Source organism: Malania oleifera, chromosome 9 (genome assembly GCF_029873635.1).
Source record: "Malania oleifera isolate guangnan ecotype guangnan chromosome 9, ASM2987363v1, whole genome shotgun sequence".
Lineage (NCBI taxonomy): Eukaryota > Viridiplantae > Streptophyta > Magnoliopsida > Santalales > Ximeniaceae > Malania > Malania oleifera.
In genome coordinates this window covers 90,583,121-90,606,555 of record NC_080425.1, presented here as the reverse complement: position 1 = coordinate 90,606,555, position 23,435 = coordinate 90,583,121, and the positions used below count along the sequence as shown (strand labels likewise).

Genomic DNA, 23,435 nt, shown 5'->3' with positions numbered 1-23,435 from the left:
CCCCCGAATGAGTTAAGATATTTTAATGTTAACTTCCCCCTAATCCTAACTTCCAAAGGATAGGGTCATATTTGAATTTGTTCATGGCAATCAATCAAAACTTTTTCCATCATTTCCTCATTTTACTTTATGGTTTCAAAATTTAGAGTTACCTAAGGTCAATCCCTCTTTTCAAACAAAAGCATGTCAGGGCTTTCAACTCTGTTGCTTGGGCTCTTGGACAGCAATGTTTCACTAAATGATCCAAAAGGGAAACCCTCCTTCTTTTCCTTTCTTTATTCCTAGTTAGGACACACACACAGCGGTAACCGTTCTTAAAATAGGTGTTGATAGAGTGTTGGTTGATTAATCTTCCCTTAAAGTAGTTGTTCTACCACCTTCTCTACACACAAATGTACTCCCAAACCCTTGTTCTCTATGTCGTAAACCTGTTAGGTTGTTTTCCCTAAACAAAATAAAAAAAAATAATCACGGAGGTGACTCCATATTTTCTATCTTGGTATTTTCTCAGTCTTATCCATCCCTTCTTGACTTTCTTGTTTGGGGAAATTGCCATGCAACTTCCCATTTTTCAACACCCTCAAACCAGATTTCGGTGTCGACAGTATCAAAACCACAACTTTAATGTGACACAACTAGGACCCCAAACATCGAAATGGACTAGCATAAAAGGAGTAACCACCCGTTTGTCAACCTAGGAAGCAAAGGGAACACGATGATGTTTTGCCAATTGACAAGACTCACACTCAAGATTAAACACAGAACTCAATGTAGGAACTAGTTGCTTCAACTTGTCCAAGGATGAATAACCAATGCGATAAAGAACTTGATGTGGTGCAGCAGCGGCTGTGCAGGCAATTGGAGAAGAAAGCGACTCAAACTAGCAAAGCCTAAGAGCCTCACGTCTTGTTCCAATTTTCTTCCTCGTCTTCAAATCTTGAATAACCACAAAATCAGGAAAGAAAGTGACAAAACAATTTAGTTACTTTGTAAGCTTACTAACTGAAATGAGATTGAAAGGGGACTTGAGAATGTATAAAACAAAAGAAAGAGAGATGAGTAGGATCTACTATTCCTATCCCCTTAACAGCAATAGTGGAATCATTAGCAAGGATAGCTTGAGATAGATTATTAGGATACAGGAAGGTAAAAAAGAAGTTGATTGCACCTATTCCATGGTCAGTGACAACAGAATCGATAACCCAAGGACTATTAGTAAAGATACCAGATGGCATACAAATTGAGGATCATCACCTTTCAAGGCAAAAGATGCAATGTGATAAGATGTTTGTTGAGATGATTGATACTGTAGAAACCTTGAATACTTCTCCTTTAATATAGTCACAATATGCAGCTCACTGAAACAAGTGACTAACGAGGGAACCATATTTCTAGGATTTGCAGACTACATCCCAACACCCATAAACTTAGACCAATGATAACAAGATTAATTTCTGGAACAATCGAAACAACCACGAACAAGGTGACCCACCATGAAAGAGTCACAAATAAATCAGTACAAGGCTGCCACAGCACCAAGAAACTCAGACACAGCCACAAGAAACCAACACACAGCACTGGAACAATTAGAGCAACCACAAACAAGGTGAACCACTAAAACCACCACGGAAAAATCACCAACAAGCTTATATAGCTCTACCATAGCCTCACAAAAACAGCTTATGAACACTGCTACCGCTCCAAGAGACTCACCAATGGCCTTTACTAATACCAAACAACTAACAGATTACCACGAGTGCATGGTTCAAAAAAATTGGATCTTTGAGCAAAACACATGCTCAACAGCTTGATATTATGGTATATGGAAGGAATTAGGACACTGAATCAAAAACATAGAAAACTCCACTGTTTCAGACCCAATAAACTCAATAACCATTGACAAACAGCTTCAGGGAGCATCAAACAACCATTGCGCGGGTGCCACACATGAGCAACTAAAAAGGTGATATATTTGGGCAAAAAGCATCACGAAAAATTTCATTAATATGTTTTTATAGGGAATTGAGCATTGCTGGATGAACTCAGGCCAAAAAAAATGCCCAAAAGTGGCTTCACGTGCCAGCGCATGGGGTTGTGGTACCCTTTGACCGGTGCATGAGGGCACGTGGGGCACTGTCTAGAGATGGGATTCCAGTGGGGGGCAGATCAGCACTTTCTGTGGGTGACTGGTGTTGTTTTTGCAAAATCTATAGTAGATTTTGTGTTCCTGAACTGGCAGTGTTGCCCAGAAAATTTCCAGCAACTGGTCTGACTTCTGCCAGCTGCTGGCTGTTTTCCAGGGCTAGTGTTGCTGGAAATTCTTCTACAATGGTAGACATGCAGCGGATTTAGGGTTTTAGAATTTGATTTTTATGGTGGCTGTAACAATTAGGGTTTAGGTCTCAGAATCATGCTCTAATACCATGTTGAATAATTGGGTATAAAGGAAGACCTAACCTCAATGATAGGTCTCTCCCTCTATTTATAATATATGTCAAGTACAATACCAATGATCATAATACCCTTACTAGCTCACACTTACTAACATAACTTTAACACATAATTATAATGCTAAATGACTAAATAACCATTAACAATTTCTAAGGTTATTCTATGGTCACACAACACACCCAAAGCACTTCATTTTACCCTCCCTGCTTTAACTCTATGTATAACATCTTTGATTTCTCCTACAAACCAAACAACAACTTCACTCAAGCAAGAAAACATTGAAATTTACAAAAATGCTATAAATAAAATTTATTTAAAAAAAATATGCAACTAAGCAATTTATCACTTCTGAGAAGACTGCCTAAGTATAGCCCTATATGAGTTATATCTTTCAAGATTTCTATATATTTTAACATAATGCACCATTTCTAGAACCCCACACTGCACATTGGACTCTTAGAATTTATTAGCAAATCCACAGTTGTTTACTTTTGCTTAAAAATAAAATATAGAAAGAAAAAAAATACCTGATACAGAGACAGCTTCCTATAGTAGGTTTCTGCAGTTCCCTCTTCACAGGCAGATGAAATAACTGTCATTATATACTGCTCAAGGCTATCAGCTGCTGGGAATACAGACACAACGTCCTCTGTCATATGTTCAGCACCATTGAGAAAAGGTTTCTGAAAGCAGGATATTTCATCAAACTCACGTTTGTTCACAGAGCATTTCAAACATTATCAGGAACAGAAAATGGTGAATGTGTAGTGTACAGATGATATACCAACCAAGTCAATGCTGGCTTACCAACTTGTGCCCATAAAGCTTGTGAAGAAGAGATGCAGAAACAATAGTAGCTCGTGGATGCCTCTGAGATAAAATTGGCATGAACATGGTTGTATCTTTATTTAAAAATTTTTTTGTCTCTTCAGCAAGCAATGCCAGTGGATGTTCATGAGTTGCACTTGACATAGTTTCAACAGCCTGTGAAATCTGAACACACACAAAAAGTTAAAATAAAAAGAAGTTACATTAAGTCAGTTTCATTGCCTCATGTAGAAATTACATTAAATCAGTTTCATTACGTTTCATTGCCTCATGTAGAAATTACATTAAGTCAGTTTCATTGCCCCAGTCTACATGGGAAAATCATTTCAGCATCAATATTTTAAAACTGAGAAATTATCATGATCTACAACATTGTGTTTCAAAGTTCTATAAGAGCACCCAAAAAGGGAATTTGAAAATAAAGGGTGTGTGTGGGTATGTTTCATCTCTTTCTACTAATCCCAACATGGCATTTATCAGAGTCAAAATCAGATGTGTACTAGGAAAATCTTGAGCTTATAAGGATGGTTCAGGCTTGAGACCGTGAGCTATCAGAGTCATCCTAGGGGTATCATCATGTGGGACCTACTTGACAGGCATCAAAGATTGGTGGGGAGAGAATGTCACAGTCCCATATCGGATGTGTATTAGAAAAATCTTGGGTTTATAAGGATGGTTCAGGGCTCCAATTATGTGTGGTGCCTTTTATAGGACAAAACTGCGAGGCCAATGGGTCAAAGCAAACAATACCTCACCAAAGTTGGGCCCAAGACCGTGACAGCATCTTACCCCACTAAGGGAATGAAAGTTTTTGTTGCAGTCTTTTCTTCTTGTTAGAAACTAATCTTTGAACAAATGAAGCCAACAATTTATATTGAACTTCATTTCAAATTGCTGAGTAATGGAAAGCTAATGATCACCTAATTGCTAGGAAAGCCAGAAGACCTAGTCTCCAAGCAGCCTACTCAGGCTTGTTGGTTTGTTCCTATTTTGATTGTTCTCTGTTCATGCTTTAATTGAACAAGAATTCCTTCATATAAGCTGTGGAAGAAAATAGCCAGAGAACCAGCCCCAAACCATTATTCAAGTACAAGTCCTCATCCTTGTTTTGAGGACTTGAAATGCACAAGAAGTTGAATGTTCAAGGCAAGAAGTTATGTGGGAAATTAAAAAGTTAAACAAGTAATCAATTAAAATATGACACGGGATCAACTCTTCATTACAGTCACAGGAGCCCAACTCCATCAAGTGCAACTGAAGATACAAGAATAACCCCATGCTATGTAGAAAAAAATATGGACATATCAAACATGATAATAGAAGCTCCAATCAAATTATATCACCTATAGGCTATAAGCATATAGTAAAGATGGGCAAGTGCCACAAACTACAGTGATACCATATCTTCTGATGCTTCTTTAATAAAATATGTTAAACTCTTCTTTTTACAAGGCAATCAAGTCACCGTTCGAGGAAATGACCCGCTGAGATAGGGGATCACTTGCAGTCGCTAGAATGATGTACCTCCACAAATGAGTATACTGCCTGCTCAGCCCAAGAAGTCTCCCATGCAAATCCCCAACAAACAACCTTTATTAACATAATCACCAGAGTTGAGTGTTGTGCACATTTTTTCCATGGTCCCTCAGCTACAACTAGAAGAACCTTAGAATGTCCTTGAGCAGCACTAAAGACATAGAACTAGGCAACTGTTTTGATTAGCTTATGACACCAACGTGAAATTCTCTCTACTTAGAGGCTTGAAAATTTTCGCCTGACAGCAATTCCACAAAGCAAATGACACTATTCCGATTGCCAGCTGATGTCACTATCTCCATCACCAGCTAAGATATTCCTCCAAATAATTTCTGAACACCAATTTAGCCCAAAAAGAGCTTGGCAATCAAACTTGTCGCACAGCATTTGTATAATTATCAAGTCATTCATCAAGGTAAGGCACTAGTTGAACCCCTCACAATCCCAATGAAGTAATATAATACTCACTGAAGTTCTTGTCTCAGTACTTAAAAAGGAAAATTATTCTTCCAAAAATTAGACTCTGATTATGTTGAGGCTTACTTGCTCACAACATAATACAAATCAGCAGGAAAAAACACACCAGAATACACAGATCTTCACATGTTGAGCCACCCGATCAAATCCAACTCAGTGCAAACAGTACCCAGATAAAAAATATGTAACAGCCCCAAATCTGAGAGCTACCACCAAAATAACCAAGAAAACAGATTTAGGTCATGTTTGGTTCACAGAATGGCTACTCCTAGGAATAGGATGTTCAAAATATATAGCTTACGAGAAAAGTATAATCATCATAAAGCAAATGAAAAAACAAAAAATTTTATGAATCCATAATATAGAATAGGCAAGAAATGACTATTCCCATTGTGCAGCCTTAGGTTGCGTAATGCTAAACAGTGCGGGGTCCTCTTCACTGTTGGTGGAAGGTTTGTTCCAGGAAGAGCTCCTGCAAGATGTGGGATAAGATTCCTATTTGGTGGAGCACATTTGAAAATGAAAAGAGATCCATAGTAAAGTTGAAGGCAACATAAAATTTTTTTGGTCGAAAACAAAGAGTTTTATTCAGAAGAAGAGAAAGTAGGAGCATAAGAAAATCTCCTTAAAAGATACAAGAACAAAAACCAAAAAAAAAATAAATGAACTCAAAGTCAAAACAGCACAGCCACCGAATCACACTGAATCACACTGTAAATCAATTAAAGAAAACTCTTCGAAACATCCTGCTACAAAATCCCATGAGGAGGCCAGATACTAAATCCAATCCCAAAGCATAATCAAAGACATCCTCTTCCCCGTAAAAATACGAGCACTCCGCTCCAGCCAAATACCCACAAAATGGCAAAATCATACACCTCCACAACGCCAATCTATCTTCACCCCTTCCCAAACCTGAAAATGAAATAGCCAACAAATCCGCCACAAACTCCAAACACACCCAACTCTCTCCAATAAGCCAAACATATTATTCCACACCCTCCAAGAAAAGGAGCAATGAACGAAAAGGAGAGAAGCAGATTTTATTTTATTTTTATTAATAATAAAATGAATCTTTAAAGCAACAGCAACAACAAGCTATAATTCATGCTAGTGGGGTCGGGTGCATGAATCCTTTTTTGCCAATTCACACAATCAAAGACATTTTCTTCAACCACATGTGCCAGTGCGTGAGTGAAACTTTTTTCCCTTTTTTTTTCTTCTGCCATGCTCTGATTCCTTCTTTAGACAATATTATCAAGCTGTTAGGCCAGTTATTTGCTCAAAAATTCAACCTTTTTCGACCATGCACTCGCAGTATTCCGTTAATTTCTGTTCAGGGTTTGTGAAGGCTTCCTTGTGAGTTTTTTTGAGTCATTGCAGCATTGGTATGTTCAGTTGTGAGGCTGTGGCAGTGCTATATCCTTTGGTGACTTGTTCACCTCGTTTGTGGTTGCGTCGGTGCTTCACATGGTTTTTGATTGTTCCGATTATTGAGTGCTCTTCTTGTTTTTGGTGTGGTGCTGATTTGTGAGTGCTGTGACAATGCTAGATCTGTCAGTGAGTTGTTCACCTCGTCCGTCGTTGTGTCGGTGCTTCACATAGTTTGTGATTATCCCGATTAGTTTGGATTGTTCTTCTTGTTTTTTGGTGTGATTGCTGATTTTTGAGTGTTGGGATGGATCTATAAATCCAAAAATATGTTTCCTACGTTGCTGCCGCAAATAATGACTCAAAAGTTGGATGAAAAGAACTACGTTCAATGGTCTAAAGTTGTTCGGATTTATTTAGCAGGAATAGGGAAATCTTACCACTTGCTCCAATCTGATTCTTCTGATGAGAAGAGAAAAAACGTGTGGGTTCAAGAAGATGCTTGATTGTTTCCCTTTTATGGAATTCAATGGATCTATAGATTGCACGGATGTGTATGCATCTAGATACGTGCAAGGAGATTTGGGATTATGTCAAACTTCTATACTCCAGTAACATTACACATATGTATGATTTATCTCAGGAGTACTTTCAGTTACAACAAGGAGACAGGAGCATTGCAGATTATTTTGGAGAGATGAAGCGTATTCATGAGGAGCTTAATGTCGTGCAGCCTATAACTGCTGACATTCATGAGATGCGGAAGCAGAGGAAGCATATGATAGTTCTTCATGTTCTAGAAAGCTTGAGACCTGAGTTTGAGGCAGTTTGGTCCCAGATACTCAGCAGTGCCGAGCTGCCATCATTTGCTGATGTTTATTCACGTGTCCTTCTTGCTTCCTTTAGCACGTATTCTCTTGCTCTTGCATCTGGCTCTACAAGGACAGCCTTTGCTGCATAGAGTGATTCTAGTTTTCTACCAAACAACTGCAAAAGTTATTGCAGTGGTTCGAGTAGTCATAGTGGTAGAGACAGACAAGGCAAACGTACTCCTCACAAGTGCACTCATTGTGGATGAACTAATCATACTATTGAGCAGTGTTGGGATCTTCACAGCAGACCTTCACATGTTGCCAACGCAGCCACCACAGACACCTCACCTTTGGGGTCGAGTGGGGGACAATGTACTGTCTCAATGTCAGAGGAAGAGTATTCCAAGTTCCAGCAGTATCAAGCATCACAACAAGCTACTCTTCCCATTGCTTCTCTTGCCTAAACAGGCAATCACACAGTATGCCTATCATCCAGTACTTCACGTCCTAGTCCTTGGGTCATAGGCTCCACTACCACTGATTATATCACAGGTTTACTAGCTTTTTCTCTACTCTTCAATATCCTGCAAATTTACCTTGTGTTTGTCTTTCTGATGGATCCACTATTGCAGTCAAGGGAATTGGGATTGTAAATCCCACTTCTTCTATTTCTCTTCCTTCAATTTTATATGTTCCTAAATTTCCTTTCAATCTTATGTATGTTAGCAGAATTACTAAATCCATTAATTTTTCAATAACCTTATTTTGTGCCTTTTGTTCTTAACTACTCATTTTGGTTTGCTAGTTCGAATACTTCAAAGTGATAGCGCTAAAGAGTTCAGTGCATAATTCACTACTTATACGACTCAGTTTGGTATTGTTCACCAATCATCTTGTGCCCATGCTCCTCAACAAAAAAGGGTTGCAAAGTGAAAAAATAGACATCTTGAAATTACTCGCACTTTTCTTTATCAAATGCATGTACCTAAAGTGTTTTGGAGTGACGTTGTACTCACTGCTTATTATCTGATCAATAAAATGCCATCCTCTGCTCTTAGTGGTAAAATTCCCTACTCCATTATCTTTCCTACTTCACCTTTATTTTCTCTTCCTCCTTGTATATTTTGGTGTGTGTCCTTTGTTCATCAACTAAGTCCTGGGGTGGATAAATTGGATCCTCATGTTATAAAATGTATCTTTCTGGGCTACTCATAAACTCAAAAAGGATATCGTTGTTATAGTCAAGTGTTGCATCGCTTCTTTGTTTCTGCCGATGTTACCTTCTTTGAGTCTACACCTTACCATACATAGTCAGTAGTCACTGATCGCTTTTGAGCTCAACAAGTCTCTTCCGTTGCCTAATCTTTTAGATTCTACATTGTTGTCCTTGCCCAACCAACCATCTAAGTCTCCATGTAGTTTGAGTCATTCTCATTGCCTTGATCATCCTAATTTGCAAGTGTATTCACAACGTGGCTCTAAGGAAGAAAGTCCCCTTCAGCTTCTACTATCACGCCTTTGGTTTCCTCGTATGATGATCATACTTCCCATGATGTTGATCCTCCTATTGCTGATCAAAAAGGTACACGCACATGAACTCAACACCCCGTTTCCAACTATGTTTCTTATGACTCCTTATTACCTTCCTATTGTTGTTTTATCACTGCTTTATCATCTACTATAATTCACAAATCCGTTTCGAAAGCCTTAGCCCATTCAGGATGGAGGGATATTATGGTTGAAAAGATGAATGCTTTACATGACAATGGTACTTGGGACTTGGTATCTCTTCCTCCTGACAAGTCTGGGGTTGGTTGTCGCTGGGTTTACACTATGAAAGTCAACCCTGATGGTTCTGTGGCCCATCTGAAGGCCCGTTTTGTTGCTAAGGGATACACTCGGGCTATGGTCTGAATTATTCTGATACTTTTCCTGTTGCCAACCTTACATCAGTATGTCTGTTTTTCTCCTTGGCTACTACTTGTCGCTGGCCTTTGCATCAGCTAGATGTAAAAAATTCTATCTTGTATGGTGACCTTGGGGAGGAGGTTTATATGGAGCAGCCACCTGGGTTTGTTGCTAAGGAAGAGCTAGGCTTAGTGTGTCGGCTCAAGAAGGCTTTCTATGGTTTAAGACAGTCTCCCAAAGCATGGTTTGGTCGTTTCATTGCTGTAGTACTTGAGTTTGGTCTTCGACCACGTGTTGTGGATCATTCTATGTTTTATCATCATACTTCATCGAGTAGGATCCTTCTTGTTATTTTTGGGGATGATATTGTTATTACAGGTGATGATGATAAAGGTATTCAGAGTCTCAAACTTTTTCTACATACTAAGTTTCAGACCAAAGATTTGGGACCGTTGAAATACTTCTTGCTTACAGAAGTATCTAGATCCCGTATCAAAATTGTTCTGTCATAGAGGAAGTATGTTTTTGATCTGTTGGATGAAACTGGCTTGTTGGTATCTAAACCGGTTGATACACCCATGGATCCTAACAGCAAGTTAATGTCGAATATGGGTCATTTGCTACCTAATCATCGACAGCACTGGAGACTTGTTGGAATGTTGAATTATATCACAGCTACTCGGCCGGATATATCTTTTGCAACAAGTGTTGTGAGTCAATTTCTAGATTCTTTGAGGAGAAGTCATTGGGACACAATTTTTTGCATCTTGAGATATCTCAAAGGTGCACCTGGGAGAGGTCTTTTATATCATGATCAAGATCACACTTATATACATGGATATACAGATGCCAGATTCAGTTGGATCGCCTTCTGAAAGGAGATCCACCACCAAGTACTATATCTTGGTTGGTGGTAATTTTGCTTCTTGGAAAAGTAAGAAACAAACTATGGTGGCAAGGTCAAGTGCTAAATCAGAATATAGAGCTATGGCTCACACTACCTGTGAACTTGTTTGGTTGAAGAATTGGGTTTTTCGCATTCTCAAAGTATGAAGTTGATGTGTGATAATCAAGTTGCTCTTTATATTGCCTTCAACCCAGTCTTTCATGAGTAAACGAAGCACGTTGAAGTTGATTGTCACTTTTTTCGAGAGAAACTTGTGCAGAAACTCATTAGAACCACCAATGTAAGTTGGACGTGCAACTTGCTTAATTGTTTACCGAGGCGTTGGGGGGTGCTCATTTTAAATTCATTTGCAACAAGCTAGGAGCTTATGACATTTATGCTCCAGCTTGAGGAGGAGTGTTAAAGGTTATATACGTCTTTTAGTATTAATGTATTATTATTATTATTATTGAGTGTTTTAGTATGTTAATTTGTGAGAGCTAGTAAGGGTATTATTGTCATTAGAATGTATTTAATTTGTATTATAAATAGAGTCAGAGACCTATCTTCAAGAGGTCATTCAATTTAATCAAATTTTAACACTATTAATAAAGATAAATAATTACAATGGATGGAGGATAAGAAATCCTCCCAAAAAGAAATAGAAAACAAGAAAACTAAAACAACAATTACACCAAAGCTGCCTTCCAATCTCTTTGGATATCAGATAGTGTTAGACCCCCAAATAAATGTGCCCCAAAAAGAAGCAAGAAAAGTTAATTTTCTCCCAAAGCAAAAATAGAGGAGCCTTCTAATCTTTGAAAATTCTAGCATTCCTTTTGAGCCAAAGCACCCATACCAGTGTAAAAACTACGAAGTCCCAAAATATCCTTCCTCTTTTATTCTTCTCAAAACCACAAAACTTCAATTACAAAAAATCATGAATAGATTTTGGAGCCACCCAATCCTCTCCAAAATATGAAAGATTGTTTTGCATGTATCTCGCAACCTTACAATGAAGGAAGATATGGCTAGAAATCTTGTTTGCATTGTGCAGCGAGTCAAACAAGACTTCCAGCCATATCTCCCTTAGACATTTGACTCCCTTTTATTCTCCCTGGTACCTGACCACGAGAAATCTCTTATAATCTTCTCCAACTTCCGACCACCCTAGAAGATAACTTAAAAAGGGATTAAAAAAAAAAAAAAAGATGGGAATATTGGAAAGGGAAGCACTAATAAGAATGATTCTACCCCCCTAGTGAGACACGGGCCTTTTCCACCCCTCTAATCTTTTGCCCACTCTCTCAACCACTATAACACAAAAACAATAGGATAACCCCATAGAGGAAGACCAATATACGCTAAAGGCCAAGATAGGGATTCACAACCTGCTAAAGATCTAAAAGTCTCTAAAACCCTAGTACACAACTGAATACCCGCTAAGCCACTTTTGGACATATTAATCAAAGATGCAGCTCTTAATTATCTTGGAAAGGCTAAGGTTCATGAGTAATCAACTCATATTATGACATTCGACATTCCTCTCATATAAACATGTACTCGACTGAAAAGGCACAAAAACACTTTTTTTGGTACAAATGCATAAGCCTCAGTATGTAATGCGTTGGCCTTTCTGGAAAAAGGTATTTTAGACTACGCCTTGAGGTGTTTAGGCATGCCTTGTCTTGAGGTGAGCCTCAATTGAGCCTTTTAAAACATTGATCCCTCATATTGTGTCATCCAAGATCTCCAAACAAAGAAGACTGATGACGAGCATAAAGGTAGTCTATGCTACTTCGATAGTGGTGGTGCTTGTTCCTCTCATATTGTTGCTTCCACAAGCTCTAATGGTGTGTCCCAAGTCTACTTATTGTCTCTGCCTCGCATTTCTTTCTTTCTTCTTTGATAGAAAGAGAAATTCATTAACAAGGGAGAGAAGAATTCACATGAGATGGAGGATAATAGGTCCAACTAAAAAACAAAGAAATAAAAAACAAAAGAAAGTACAATAATGCTCCCCCCGCCCCCCCCCCCCCCTCCAATTCCTCTGAAGATCCGATAAAAGTAATCCCCCAAAAAACCCAAAAGAATGAACCTAAAAAGAAGCAAGGAAAACCACTCTATCCCATAGGACACAAGGTGGAGTTGCTTTGCCATTAAAAATCCTTGCATTCCATTCTGTCCAAGGAGTCCAAAGGATGGCAAAGACAACAAGACTCAAAAAAACAATCCCTTCCTTACTCCTCCTAATGCCTCTATAACACAATTTTAAGAAACTCCAATTATCTATAGGAAAACCACAACCTCACCAAAGACTGAAAACAACAGAACCCAAAGTCAACAATGAAGGAACAAGTTGTCTCCGGCTCACATTTCTCCCAAACATTCACAAAGCATGTTATGCCACTCCAAGGACTCTTCAAACATATCAATATCAACCTAAAACTAGGTATCATAATCACTTTCAGTCCATTACAAAAATCTTCATCTCCAGCTGAAGCTTCTACATCCATAGGTCTCCCATATACATATAGGAAAGTTATCTAGTTGTCTGCCACTCATTTTTTTGTTCTATCATTCCTTTTTCTATATTTTTCAGCTATTACTATTCCAATAATGTACAGAACTATCTTCTTTTGAATGGAAAATTTATTTTGAAAAACCAATGACAAATTTAATTTAAAACATCGTAAGGCAATAGGAGTATTTTGACCCAACCTCATCTCATTATCCCAATCTGCTATTTACTCAGCAAAAGTTCAGATACTGATCCAATAGAACTAATAAAACATATATCAAGCATAAACTACACTACAATCAATTATGAGATCACTTACCCTCGTAAATGCATTCTTAATGGATGAAGATATGTACAACTCTATTTGATCTCGATCAGTGACACAGGAAGATTGCATTGCCTGTAGGAAACATGGAAAATAAAGCTTCAAAATTTTATAGAGTAAAATATGCAACAGTGCATGTGGTGCCAACTACACAATCATATAGTGAATAAGAAGGATAATGAATCACAACAATGACAAATAACAAAAAATATTATGCATACCAGCTCAGGTTCTTCAAGAAGAAGCCTTCGAGCAACCATTGCCACTGCTACTACATCTTCCATCATTACAGATCCCTGTAAGGCATAAAATAAGTATTATAGCACTGAGTCCCAAAGGAGGAAGATGGCAACAAAAAAAAGCAGCATCAAGTTAAAAACTCATTTGGACAGAAATAAATAAAATTTCCAAAACATTTTAATCATGATGAATGATAGAAACATAATAAAAAATGGGCCTTTGCCAACAAAATCCAGGGACTTGTATGAATTCAGTAAATATAGCTCACAACTTCAGAGTATGCAGTTAATGAAGCATCATTAAAACTGTAAGCAGCATATATTTAGCACATGTTCCAATGAATGTTAGCATGTAGGAGTCTATAGGAGATATATGACCACTGTGGTGAACTGACGAGCAGAAAACTCATCCTGGTTTCCAGGTTTTATTTAGGTTTCAACAATTTGGTCTGCAATAAACCGGACCAAAAAAAATTGCAGGGACAACAATTAAGTTCAGACATTTCATGAACTCTCATACAATATTCAAATTAACAAGATTTCATGGCATTCAGTGTAACAAAAATAGTAAGGCCAAGTCAGACTAGTATATCATCAACTACATGATGCAAAGCAGCATATCAGTAAAGAATGAGAGTCTTTACAGTAAACCATAGGTGGGCTAGGTTTTTGGGTTTGAATACCGTTACAGAGGGAGATGGCTTTGGAAATTATGAACACAGAATCAATACTACTGGTAATATATTACTGATCACCAATGTTTTGCGAGATTTTTGGTTAGGAGCTAGGGGTTGAGGATAAAAGATCAATGGAAACCCAGGAAAACGAAAGAAAAGTAGGGCTGAAGTACAAGAATTGTGGGTGGGAGGAAATGAGGGTTATTATTTCTTCTTTTTTTTCCCTTTTTGATCGTAAAAGGAACTCATTAAGAAAAAAGAGAAGGGAAAAAATACAGCTTAGGATAGGATAAGAGATCTTCATAGTGAGAAATGAAAAAAAAAAAAAATCAAAACCAAACCTAAATAAGAAAACCTCTCTTTAAGAAAGTCCCATTAAATTGACGGTACACTATAAACTTGGCAATTCATCCTGACCTTTCTTCATTTTCCCTTAGCATAGTGATGCAAATTTCAGCCAAACCCAGATCCATTTTATCCAATAATTTTTCAGCTAATTCATACTTAACACTAACCTTGTCCGCAGGGTAGGGAGAATTCTGATCCTACATTGAACACAACCTATCAAATCTTAAACCAAACCCCACTTCTAACATCCTTCAAAACTTCCAGCAGAGGAGGCACATAAGAAAGATTTCCAAGAACATAGAAGAGTCAAAATCCTGACCAAATTGATTGTGGAGCTCATCCAACAACAATCCACTATCACAAGCACACTCAATATCATACTCACCAACATTATCTGAAATATCACCCCATTTATTTTCCTTTCAATATGATTTTTTTCCTTATCCTTCTCTAAAGCTAAGAACAATTTTGAGATTCTTCAACAAAATTCTCTGCACAGTCTACTTTAAAAAAAAATTTGCAACCCTGTCAGTTTGAGTTAAATCGGTTCTTACCAAGAAATCCCTTCTCACCTGGCCCCTCCAATCAATGCTTATAGAACTTCATATCCTTAGCCTTATTACATCCCTTCACATCCTTGCAACTCCCAGATGAATGAACCACCTCAGAATGCAATCCAATTTGCTTCTGACCTTGCCCTTTAACAGGAAGCTGCTGCTCCATCTGTGTTCTTCCACCCTTAGCATCCTCCACAGAAGCTTCTCACAAACCCGACAGAATCAGCATAAGACCCAGCTACCCCACAGATCATACCTCGTTTCTTTTCTGTAAGAGTTGTCCCCTCACCATTAGAAGCGCAATGGAAACTGTGTTGTTCCTTTCTCAATCTTTTAGCCAGGAGCATTAACATTGAAAACCTTCCAATCAGATTCATGTGCTTCGTGATCCCAGCCTAGGTCCTTGTTATATGTCTGATTAGATCCATGGACTAACTTAAAGCGTCAAGGAGTCTAATATTGTTAGGAATTTGGGTCCATTCACTTAAATGGCCCAGCTGAGAATTAATATGATCTTCCTTCCTTTCCACAGCCTGGCCCAGATCTGAACCCACTGCAGCTTCATCTTGGGCTTGTTTATCACACTGGCCCAGATCCGAACACACTAGCTGGCCCAAGCCCAAGGCAACCATCAGTCTCCCAAGCCCACTCCACCAACCTTCATTGCCCTATCTTCCACAAGAGAAACCCGAACTGCCTCAGCTGAAACCAGTGTCTGAAAAGCCATACCAGACTGGCCGATTGAAACAGTTAAACCAGGAACTGGTTTCCTATCCAGTCCGGATCTTGTCAAATTTCTATTGCAGTCAAACCCAGTCAAATCCAAAAGAAACTAGATGAACCGGACAAACTGGCCAAACCAGATAGAACAGGAGTCGGATTTCTAGAAGCTGTTTGATCCCAAATCAAGATGGTTTGGCTGAAAAGTTTTAATAATCGGTCTTGTTGAGAGAGAGAGAGAGAGAGAGGAGAATAAGAAGAAGAATAAGAAGCAAAGATCAATCTCTTGGCAGTTGGCGGGACAGATTCTAAACTTTGAGACATCTTCCTGTGTGATTGCTGCAACTCATGGTCGTGGTGACACATTTTGAGACTTCTGTTTTTTCACTTTTTCTATGCAATACATGGGTAGAGAGAGAGAGAGAGAGAGAAGAGGAGGAGGAAGAGGAAGAGGAAGAGGAGAAGGAAAGGAGAGATGCTTTGATGGATGGATCTGGGGAGGAGGAGAGAGAAAGGAGATGCTTTTTGACGAGCGGATGTCTACAGATGTGGGAAATGAATAATGAGATTATGAGAAGGGAAGGGGGAAAGAAGTCAAGTGGAGTGGATTTGAAGCATTGCACGCCACCAAGATCAAGGTTAAAAAATAAATAAACATATTATTGTATTATAGAAATAATATTGTAAATTTATAAGAGGCAAATGGGAATGGTAGTTGCAACTTGCAAGCATTGAAGTGGAATGCTGACAGTGATGGTTATTGAAAATGTGTTCTGATGCCTGGTGAATAAATAATGAACCCAAGTTCCAAAGCAGGGTAAATTTTAAAAACAATTTTATTACATGAACCGCACCAGTCAAACCAATTGAACTAGTCAAACCAGGAACCAGATAGCGGCCTCATTCACTTAGTGATCCGGGTTTAAAAACATTGGCTGAAATCCTAGCCACCTCAACTGTGGTAGACCTAATCTCCAAAACTACATTATTGTCGATGGCGTTAACTGCCAGATCTTCCACTTCCATCTTCCCACCACAATGAGCACAATACCACTTCTCTTTCACCACATTATTATTCCACAAGCTGTTTTGTCAACATTTTCCTTCACTTGTATCTATCATCTCTACTAATAATACATAGCGCCATGAACAATTGCCTCCCTCCTTTCCATCACCATCATCATCACCTCTCACCAACGCATGGAATTCTTTCCCCAAAACAATTCCACCCCTCTCCTTTAGATCCACCCAAGACAAACACCAAAATCATTTGTCCGTGTTCATATACACCCCAACTCCTAAAACTTCCCACCTTCATTTTCAATCATCACCAACCTTTGTTCTCCATCAAATACCTCATGCTTCCAATACAAAAACTTCAAAAAAACCCTACCTAATCTTCCAAAAATTAAAAAATGATACATCAAAGAACCAATTAGCAGCAAATGAAGACAATCTCACCCAACTAATATGCACCTGATTGTGTTCAAGAAGAAAAAGAGCAATAACCTCATCCATTTTATCCAATCTCAGGTCAAAGGCCTCCCTTCAGTTTGGATTGGACATTTACAAGCCCCTTTATTCATCTCATACCGCAGCCAGTCACAAGCCGAGCTTGTTCAGGGCATTAGCTTGCCTGTGGCCGCTTGTCTCGTGCGTTTGGGATGAGTTTCCATCATGTAAATACTAGTGTAGGTTTACTATCTAGTAGTAGTTTCTCCCTATGCCAAATAAGGCAGTATGACTCCTTGGTCACTTTGATGTTTCCTAGTGCCAAGGTGAGAATTGCATATAAAGCTCTTTAGGGGAGGGTGATTGTTCATCAACTTATAAAACTCACTAGATATTGTCAACGTGTTTAGCCTACTTGCCTCCCTCTCTAAACACAATGTTAACGAAAGTGTTGTTAATGAATTACATTGCTCCAATGTTTACTGCTTGCTTGCAACTGCTTTTGTAATTGATCACTACTTCCGCAGATATTAGATTGAATGATAATGAAAGCATTTCGTTGATGAATTGTGGTAAACTATAGGCTGACTAGTTAAACAAAAGTGCTTTAGCTAGGGCCGCATGGTCCTTTCACAAAGGTGTGAAATAGTCTGCCCGTGACACCTAGTATTAGAGCTCGGTTAGTTGCTACGTGAATTCAGTTGCCTTCGTTGTGGGATTGGAAAAGCTTTGGTAAATGACCATGGCACCAACCAATGCTGATAAAATCAATGTGTTGGAAGCACAGGCTGAGACGACAGCCACAGAGATGACCCAACTAAGGGGACTAGTTGATGAAGTGATGGAATCACAAAAGCATCGAGCAAGTTTAATAGGTGAAATGTTCGAGGACTTTCCCCATAATGTGGAAACTTTGCAATCTCGGATAGCTTATCTGGATGCAAAGATGAATCTAATGGTTCTTGCTATGGGAAACTCTAACACTCTGAGGTTTAGCAAGACCAAGGTACCAGAACCCCGGAAGTATGGGGCTGCTAATGATACCAAAGACTTGGAGAACTTCTTGTTTGATATGGAGCAGTACTTTCGCGCTATGAGGACAGACTCTAAATAGGTGAAAGTGGATACTGCAACCATGTACTTGGTTGGTGAAGCCAAATTGTGGTAGCGTACAAAGTACAATGAAATTGAAAATGGACGCTATGTTGTGGATTGTTGGGCAGACTTGAAGAGAGAGTTAAAGGTCCAATTCTTTTCTAAAAATGTTGAGTACAATGCCAGGAAAAAGCTGAGAGACCTCAAACATACTAGGTCAATAAGGGAATAAGTAAAACAATTTTCTGCTTTGATGTTGGATATCAAGGACATGTCGGAAAAGGATAAGCTATTCTATTTTCTTGAAGGATCGAAACCGTGGGCAAGAACTAAACTTCATAGGCAAAGAGTTCAAGACTTGTTTACCGCACAAGCTGCTGCAGAATGCTTGACTGACTACGTTGGTGATACTACCACTTCGTCCAAAGAGTTTGGCGTATGGAGAAATAGCGGAAAGTCTTTCAAGAAGGGCAAACCCAAAAGTGAGGGAGCCCACTATAAGGCATCAACTTCAAAAGAAGTTTCATCGTCTCGAGGGTTCAACACACCCAATGAAAAGGGTAAAATTTCATGTAACTTGTGTCGAGGCCCTCACAGAGTTTTTGAGTACCCTCACAAAGCAACACTTAATGCCTTACAGGCTTCCACTGCAGAGCAGGTAGTGGAAAGTGATGCACAAGAGGAGGATACCTTGAGGATGGGTGCAATTTGGCGGGTGAACGCATTGGAAAAGCAAGCGAAACCACCAAAAGTTACACAAGCAAAAGGACAGATGTTTGTGGACTCAAGAATCAATGGGAAGAGTACCCGCACTATTGTGGATACCGGGGCAACTCATAATTTTGTTTCACAACCAGAAGCATGGAGACACAACTTATCCTTGGAGAAGGATACAAAACGCATGAAAGCAGTGAATTTTGTAGCCCAGCCCATTCTGAGAGTAGCCAAGCAAGTGACTGTGAAGCTTGGACAATGGGAAGATCATGCGAATTTCACAGCAGTGCCATTTGATGAGATCGAGATGTTGCCAGAAGTAAAACCACCTACTAAGGGACCATATCGGATGGCACCTCCAGAGCTAGCAAAGCTGAGGAAACAACTTGATGAGTTGTTGGAAGCAGGATATGTTCGCCCTTCCAAAGCACCGTTCAGAGCACTGGTGTTGTTTCAGAGGAAACATGATGGGAGCATGAGGATGTCTATAGACTACCACGCGCTCAACAAGGTGACAATGCGCAACAAGTATCCTATTCTGTTGATTGCTTATTTGTTGGATCAATTGAGTCATGTCAAGTACTTCACTAAACTTGACTTGAGGTCAGGCGACTATCAGATAAGGATTGCTAATGGGGATGAGTCGAAGACTACTTGTGTGACGCAATATGGGGCGTATGAATTCTTGGTGATGCCATTCGGGTTGACGGATGCACCTTCAACATTCTATACCTTGATAAACCAGGTCTTTCGTGAGTACCTCGACAAGTTTGTCGTGGTTTACCTGGATGATAGTGTTGTCTACAGTTCCACTCTGGAGGAACATGAAGAGCATCTACGGAAGGCCTTCAACAAGCTACGAGGGAACAGTCTGTATGTGAAGAAAAAGAAATGCTCTTTCACTCAGTAGAGCATCAAATTCCTTGGTCATGTGATTGAGCAAGGTCATATCTGGATGGATATAGAGAAGGTAAGGGCGATTCAAGAATGGAAGATCCCAACGACAGTGAAGGAGTTGCGTTCCTTTCTCGGCCTTGCCAACATTACAGGAAGTTCGTAGAAGAGTATTCGCGGAGAACGGCTCCTATGACTGAACTGCTAAAGAAGGGTCAAGGGTGGAACTGGACTAAGAAGTGTCAGGGAGCCTTTGATGACTTGAAGGATGCCATGAAGAGAGATCCGATACTTGTTCTTCCGCATGTCATGAAACCCTTCGAGGTACAAACAGATGCATCACACTTCGCCTTTGGGGGAGTCTTGTTGCAGGAGGGACATCCCGTTGCGTACGAGAGCCGTAAGCTTAGTGAAGTAGGGTGAAAGTACACAACTCAAGAGAAGGAGATGCTAGTGGTGATACTTGTCTCCGCATGTGGAGGCATTACATAGGTCAATGCAGGGCGCTGGAACCAAGTCAGGGATGCACTAAGTAGGAAGGCCGAGCTAGCGGCCTTGCAGATGGTAACACACTTGACTACGAGTACTATTACCACAACAATGCAGGAGTGCATCAAAGACAACTTAGTCAAAGATCTAGTTATGCAGAACCTAATAAAGCTGGCCGAAGGGGGGAAAGCACGGCAGTTCTAGATGGAAGATGGATTGCTGATGACCCATGGTAGCCAGCTCTTTGTGCCACAAGCTGGTGATCTGAGGAAGACACTGTTGAGAGAATGTCATGATACCATATGGGTTGGACATCTAAGATGGCAGCACATTTTGGCTTTACTATAGCAAAGGTATCATTGGCCACACATGCGTGATGATGTGGTTGATTATACCCGAACTTGTCTTACTTGCAAACAAGACAAGGTGGAGCGGAAGAAGATTGCAATGCTGCTGGAGCCCCTACCAGTACCATCCAAACCGTGGGAAAGTTTCTCACTGGACGTCATCACCAACCTGCCCAGAGTGGGAGATGTAGGGTCTATACTTGTGGTTATAGACAAGTTTTCAAAGTATGGTACGTTTATACCTGCACCAAAGTATTGTTTGGCAGAGGAGACAACACTATTATTCTTTAAGAATATTGTGAAATATTGGGGTGTTCCCCAAGACATTGTTAGTGACCGAGACTCAAGATTCACTAGCAACTTCCAGACAAAACTTTTCAAAATCCTCGATTCACAACTTGAAATTTCTTCGAGTTATCATCCACAAACAAACGGATAGACGGAGAGATTCAATGGGCTACTAGAAGAGTACTTGCGACATTTAGTCAATGCCAACCAAAAGAATTGGGTGCAACTACTTGATATGGTTCAGTTCTATTTCAATGCCCAAAGGAGCTCAACAACCAACAAGAGCCCTTTTGAGTTTGTTACAGACCAGCAGCCGTTGTTACCTCACACAGTCGATGAGTCGTATAGAGGTAAGAGTCTCAGGGTGTACATCTTCACCACAAAATGGAGACAAAATGTAAAGATTGCCTTAGCCTACCTGGAGAAAGCTTTTAAGTGGATGAAGAAGACCGCAACACTTATCAGGGGAGAAGACCGCAGCACCTCAACGTAGGTGACTTGGTGCTTGTTAAGCTCAATCCTGAACAGATCAGGTCACTACAAGTACGAGATAGGAGACTACTTTGCAAATATGAAGGACCACTCCCCATCTTGGCCAAAGTCGGGGCCGAAGTCAGAAAGGCCTCTTACAGAATCAACCATCCAACTTGGATGAAAGTGCATCCTATGTTTCACGTTAGCTACCTCAATCCATTCGACGCCGACACCAACGATCCGAGCAGAAGCCAATCAAACAGAGCAGAATTGAAGACAATGCAACCTGACAGACGTGAAGTTGAAGATATCCTCGCAAACGGAGAATTCATATCCTCAAGGAAGAAGCGGCGGGAGTTCTTAGCGAAGTGGAAAGGCCTTGGTGATGAAGAAATCAGGTGGATTTCTGAGGAAGATATGTAGCCGTTCATGGACAAAGTTGAAGTGTACCTAGCGTCAAAGTCTACAAGGACGTCGAACGCATAAGTGAGGGAGCGTCACGAGCCGAGCTTGTTCAAGACATTATGCTTGCCTGTGACCGCTTGTCTCATGCGTTTGGGATGGGTTTCCATCATGTAAATACTAGTGTAGCTTTACTTTCTAGTAGTAGTTTCTCCTTATGCCAAATAAGGCAATATGACTCCTCGGTTACTTTGATGTTTCCTAATGCCAGGGTAAGAATTGCATATAAAGCTCTTTAGGGGAGGGTGAGTGTTCATCAACTTGTAAAACTCACTAGATATTATCAACGTGTTTAGCCTACTTGCCTCCCTCGCTAAACAAACGATGTTAATGGAGGTGTTGTCAATGAATTACGTTACTTCAATGTTTACTGCTTGCTTGCCAATGCTTTCATAATTGTTTACTGCTTCCGCTAACATTTGATTGAATGGTAATGAAAGTGTTTCGTGGATGAATTGTGGTAAATGATAGGCTGGCCAGTTAAACAAGAGTGCTTTAGCTAATGCCGCAGGGTCCTTTCACAAAGGTGTGAAATAGTTGGCCCGTGACACGCAACCATGATGCACGCAAAAGAGACGAGGAGAAAGGGAAGGGGGATATGGAGAGAGAGAGAGAGAGAGAGAGAGAGAGAGAGAGAGAGAAAGAGGAAAATTCATTCACCAAATAGCTATGCATTTCTTATCAACAAAATGAGGTTGAAAGAAGATGTCATGATCAAGGAAGGACTAATTTTAGGTTTTATAGATGATAAATAAAGGCAAAATAGGAACAAAAATAGGAATGACGCTTCATGAACTAATATTTTGACAGAATGTTGATCACATTCACTATGCTTTGTTACAAGTTTACCAAAGCCTATATGTAGGGAACCAAAAATCAACAAAAGGGCACTAATACAACTACCTGAAGGATGAGCAAATTGGGTTACTAGTCAAGGTAGGACAAGCCACAAGTGGATAGGATGAGAGAGAAAGAAATAAGCGAGATACAGATAGGATTAGGGCATACCTAAACCCAATAACTCAATGAATCATTGCTACTCAATTTTCTCAATGAAGTACATAAAACCCATATTCTAACAAATTGACAATCCACTTCAATCTTTGACCTCTCATAAAATACTGGACTTGAATTATATAGATGGTGTGCCTTTCAGCCTAACAGCATGACTGGAAGGCTATAATATTTCAACTGTAATTTTTTCTTTCTTGTTCTTTTATTTTCTTAGGAGGATTCCTTATGCTCCTTTCCTACATACATACTCTCTCCTTTAATTTTTTTTTTTCTTTTTCAATAGAAAAATGACCATTTGAAAATAAAGGAGAAGAAATAACAAAATCGGAGGATAAGATATCCTCCTAAAAGGGAGACAAAAATGTCATTTATAATAAAGAACCCCTCCAGTCCCTCATCAGACAGTAAAACTCCCCGAAAAATACCAAAAGAGTGAGCCCAAAAGGAAGCAAAGAAAACAACTCTATCCCATGAAAGACGAGAAGGGGTTGTTTTGCCACTAATAATCCTTTCATTCCTTTCAATCCACAAAGTCCAAAAAAGGGCAAAA

At 39.6% G+C, this 23,435-nt stretch overlaps 1 protein-coding gene across 1 annotated transcript in view; it reads right to left on the bottom strand.

The window, feature by feature from the left end:
- LOC131164685 (protein unc-13 homolog) overlaps positions 1 to 23,435 on the bottom strand; it is a 115,782-nt gene that overhangs the window by 59,055 nt on the left and 33,292 nt on the right. The window contains exons 13-16 of the mRNA XM_058122070.1: positions 13,337 to 13,411; positions 13,110 to 13,190; positions 3,259 to 3,444; positions 2,979 to 3,134 (exon numbers count right to left, since the gene is read on the bottom strand). Of these exons, the coding sequence (XP_057978053.1) occupies positions 2,979 to 3,134; positions 3,259 to 3,444; positions 13,110 to 13,190; positions 13,337 to 13,411 (498 nt within the window). The remainder of the gene's footprint in view (positions 1 to 2,978; positions 3,135 to 3,258; positions 3,445 to 13,109; positions 13,191 to 13,336; positions 13,412 to 23,435) is intronic.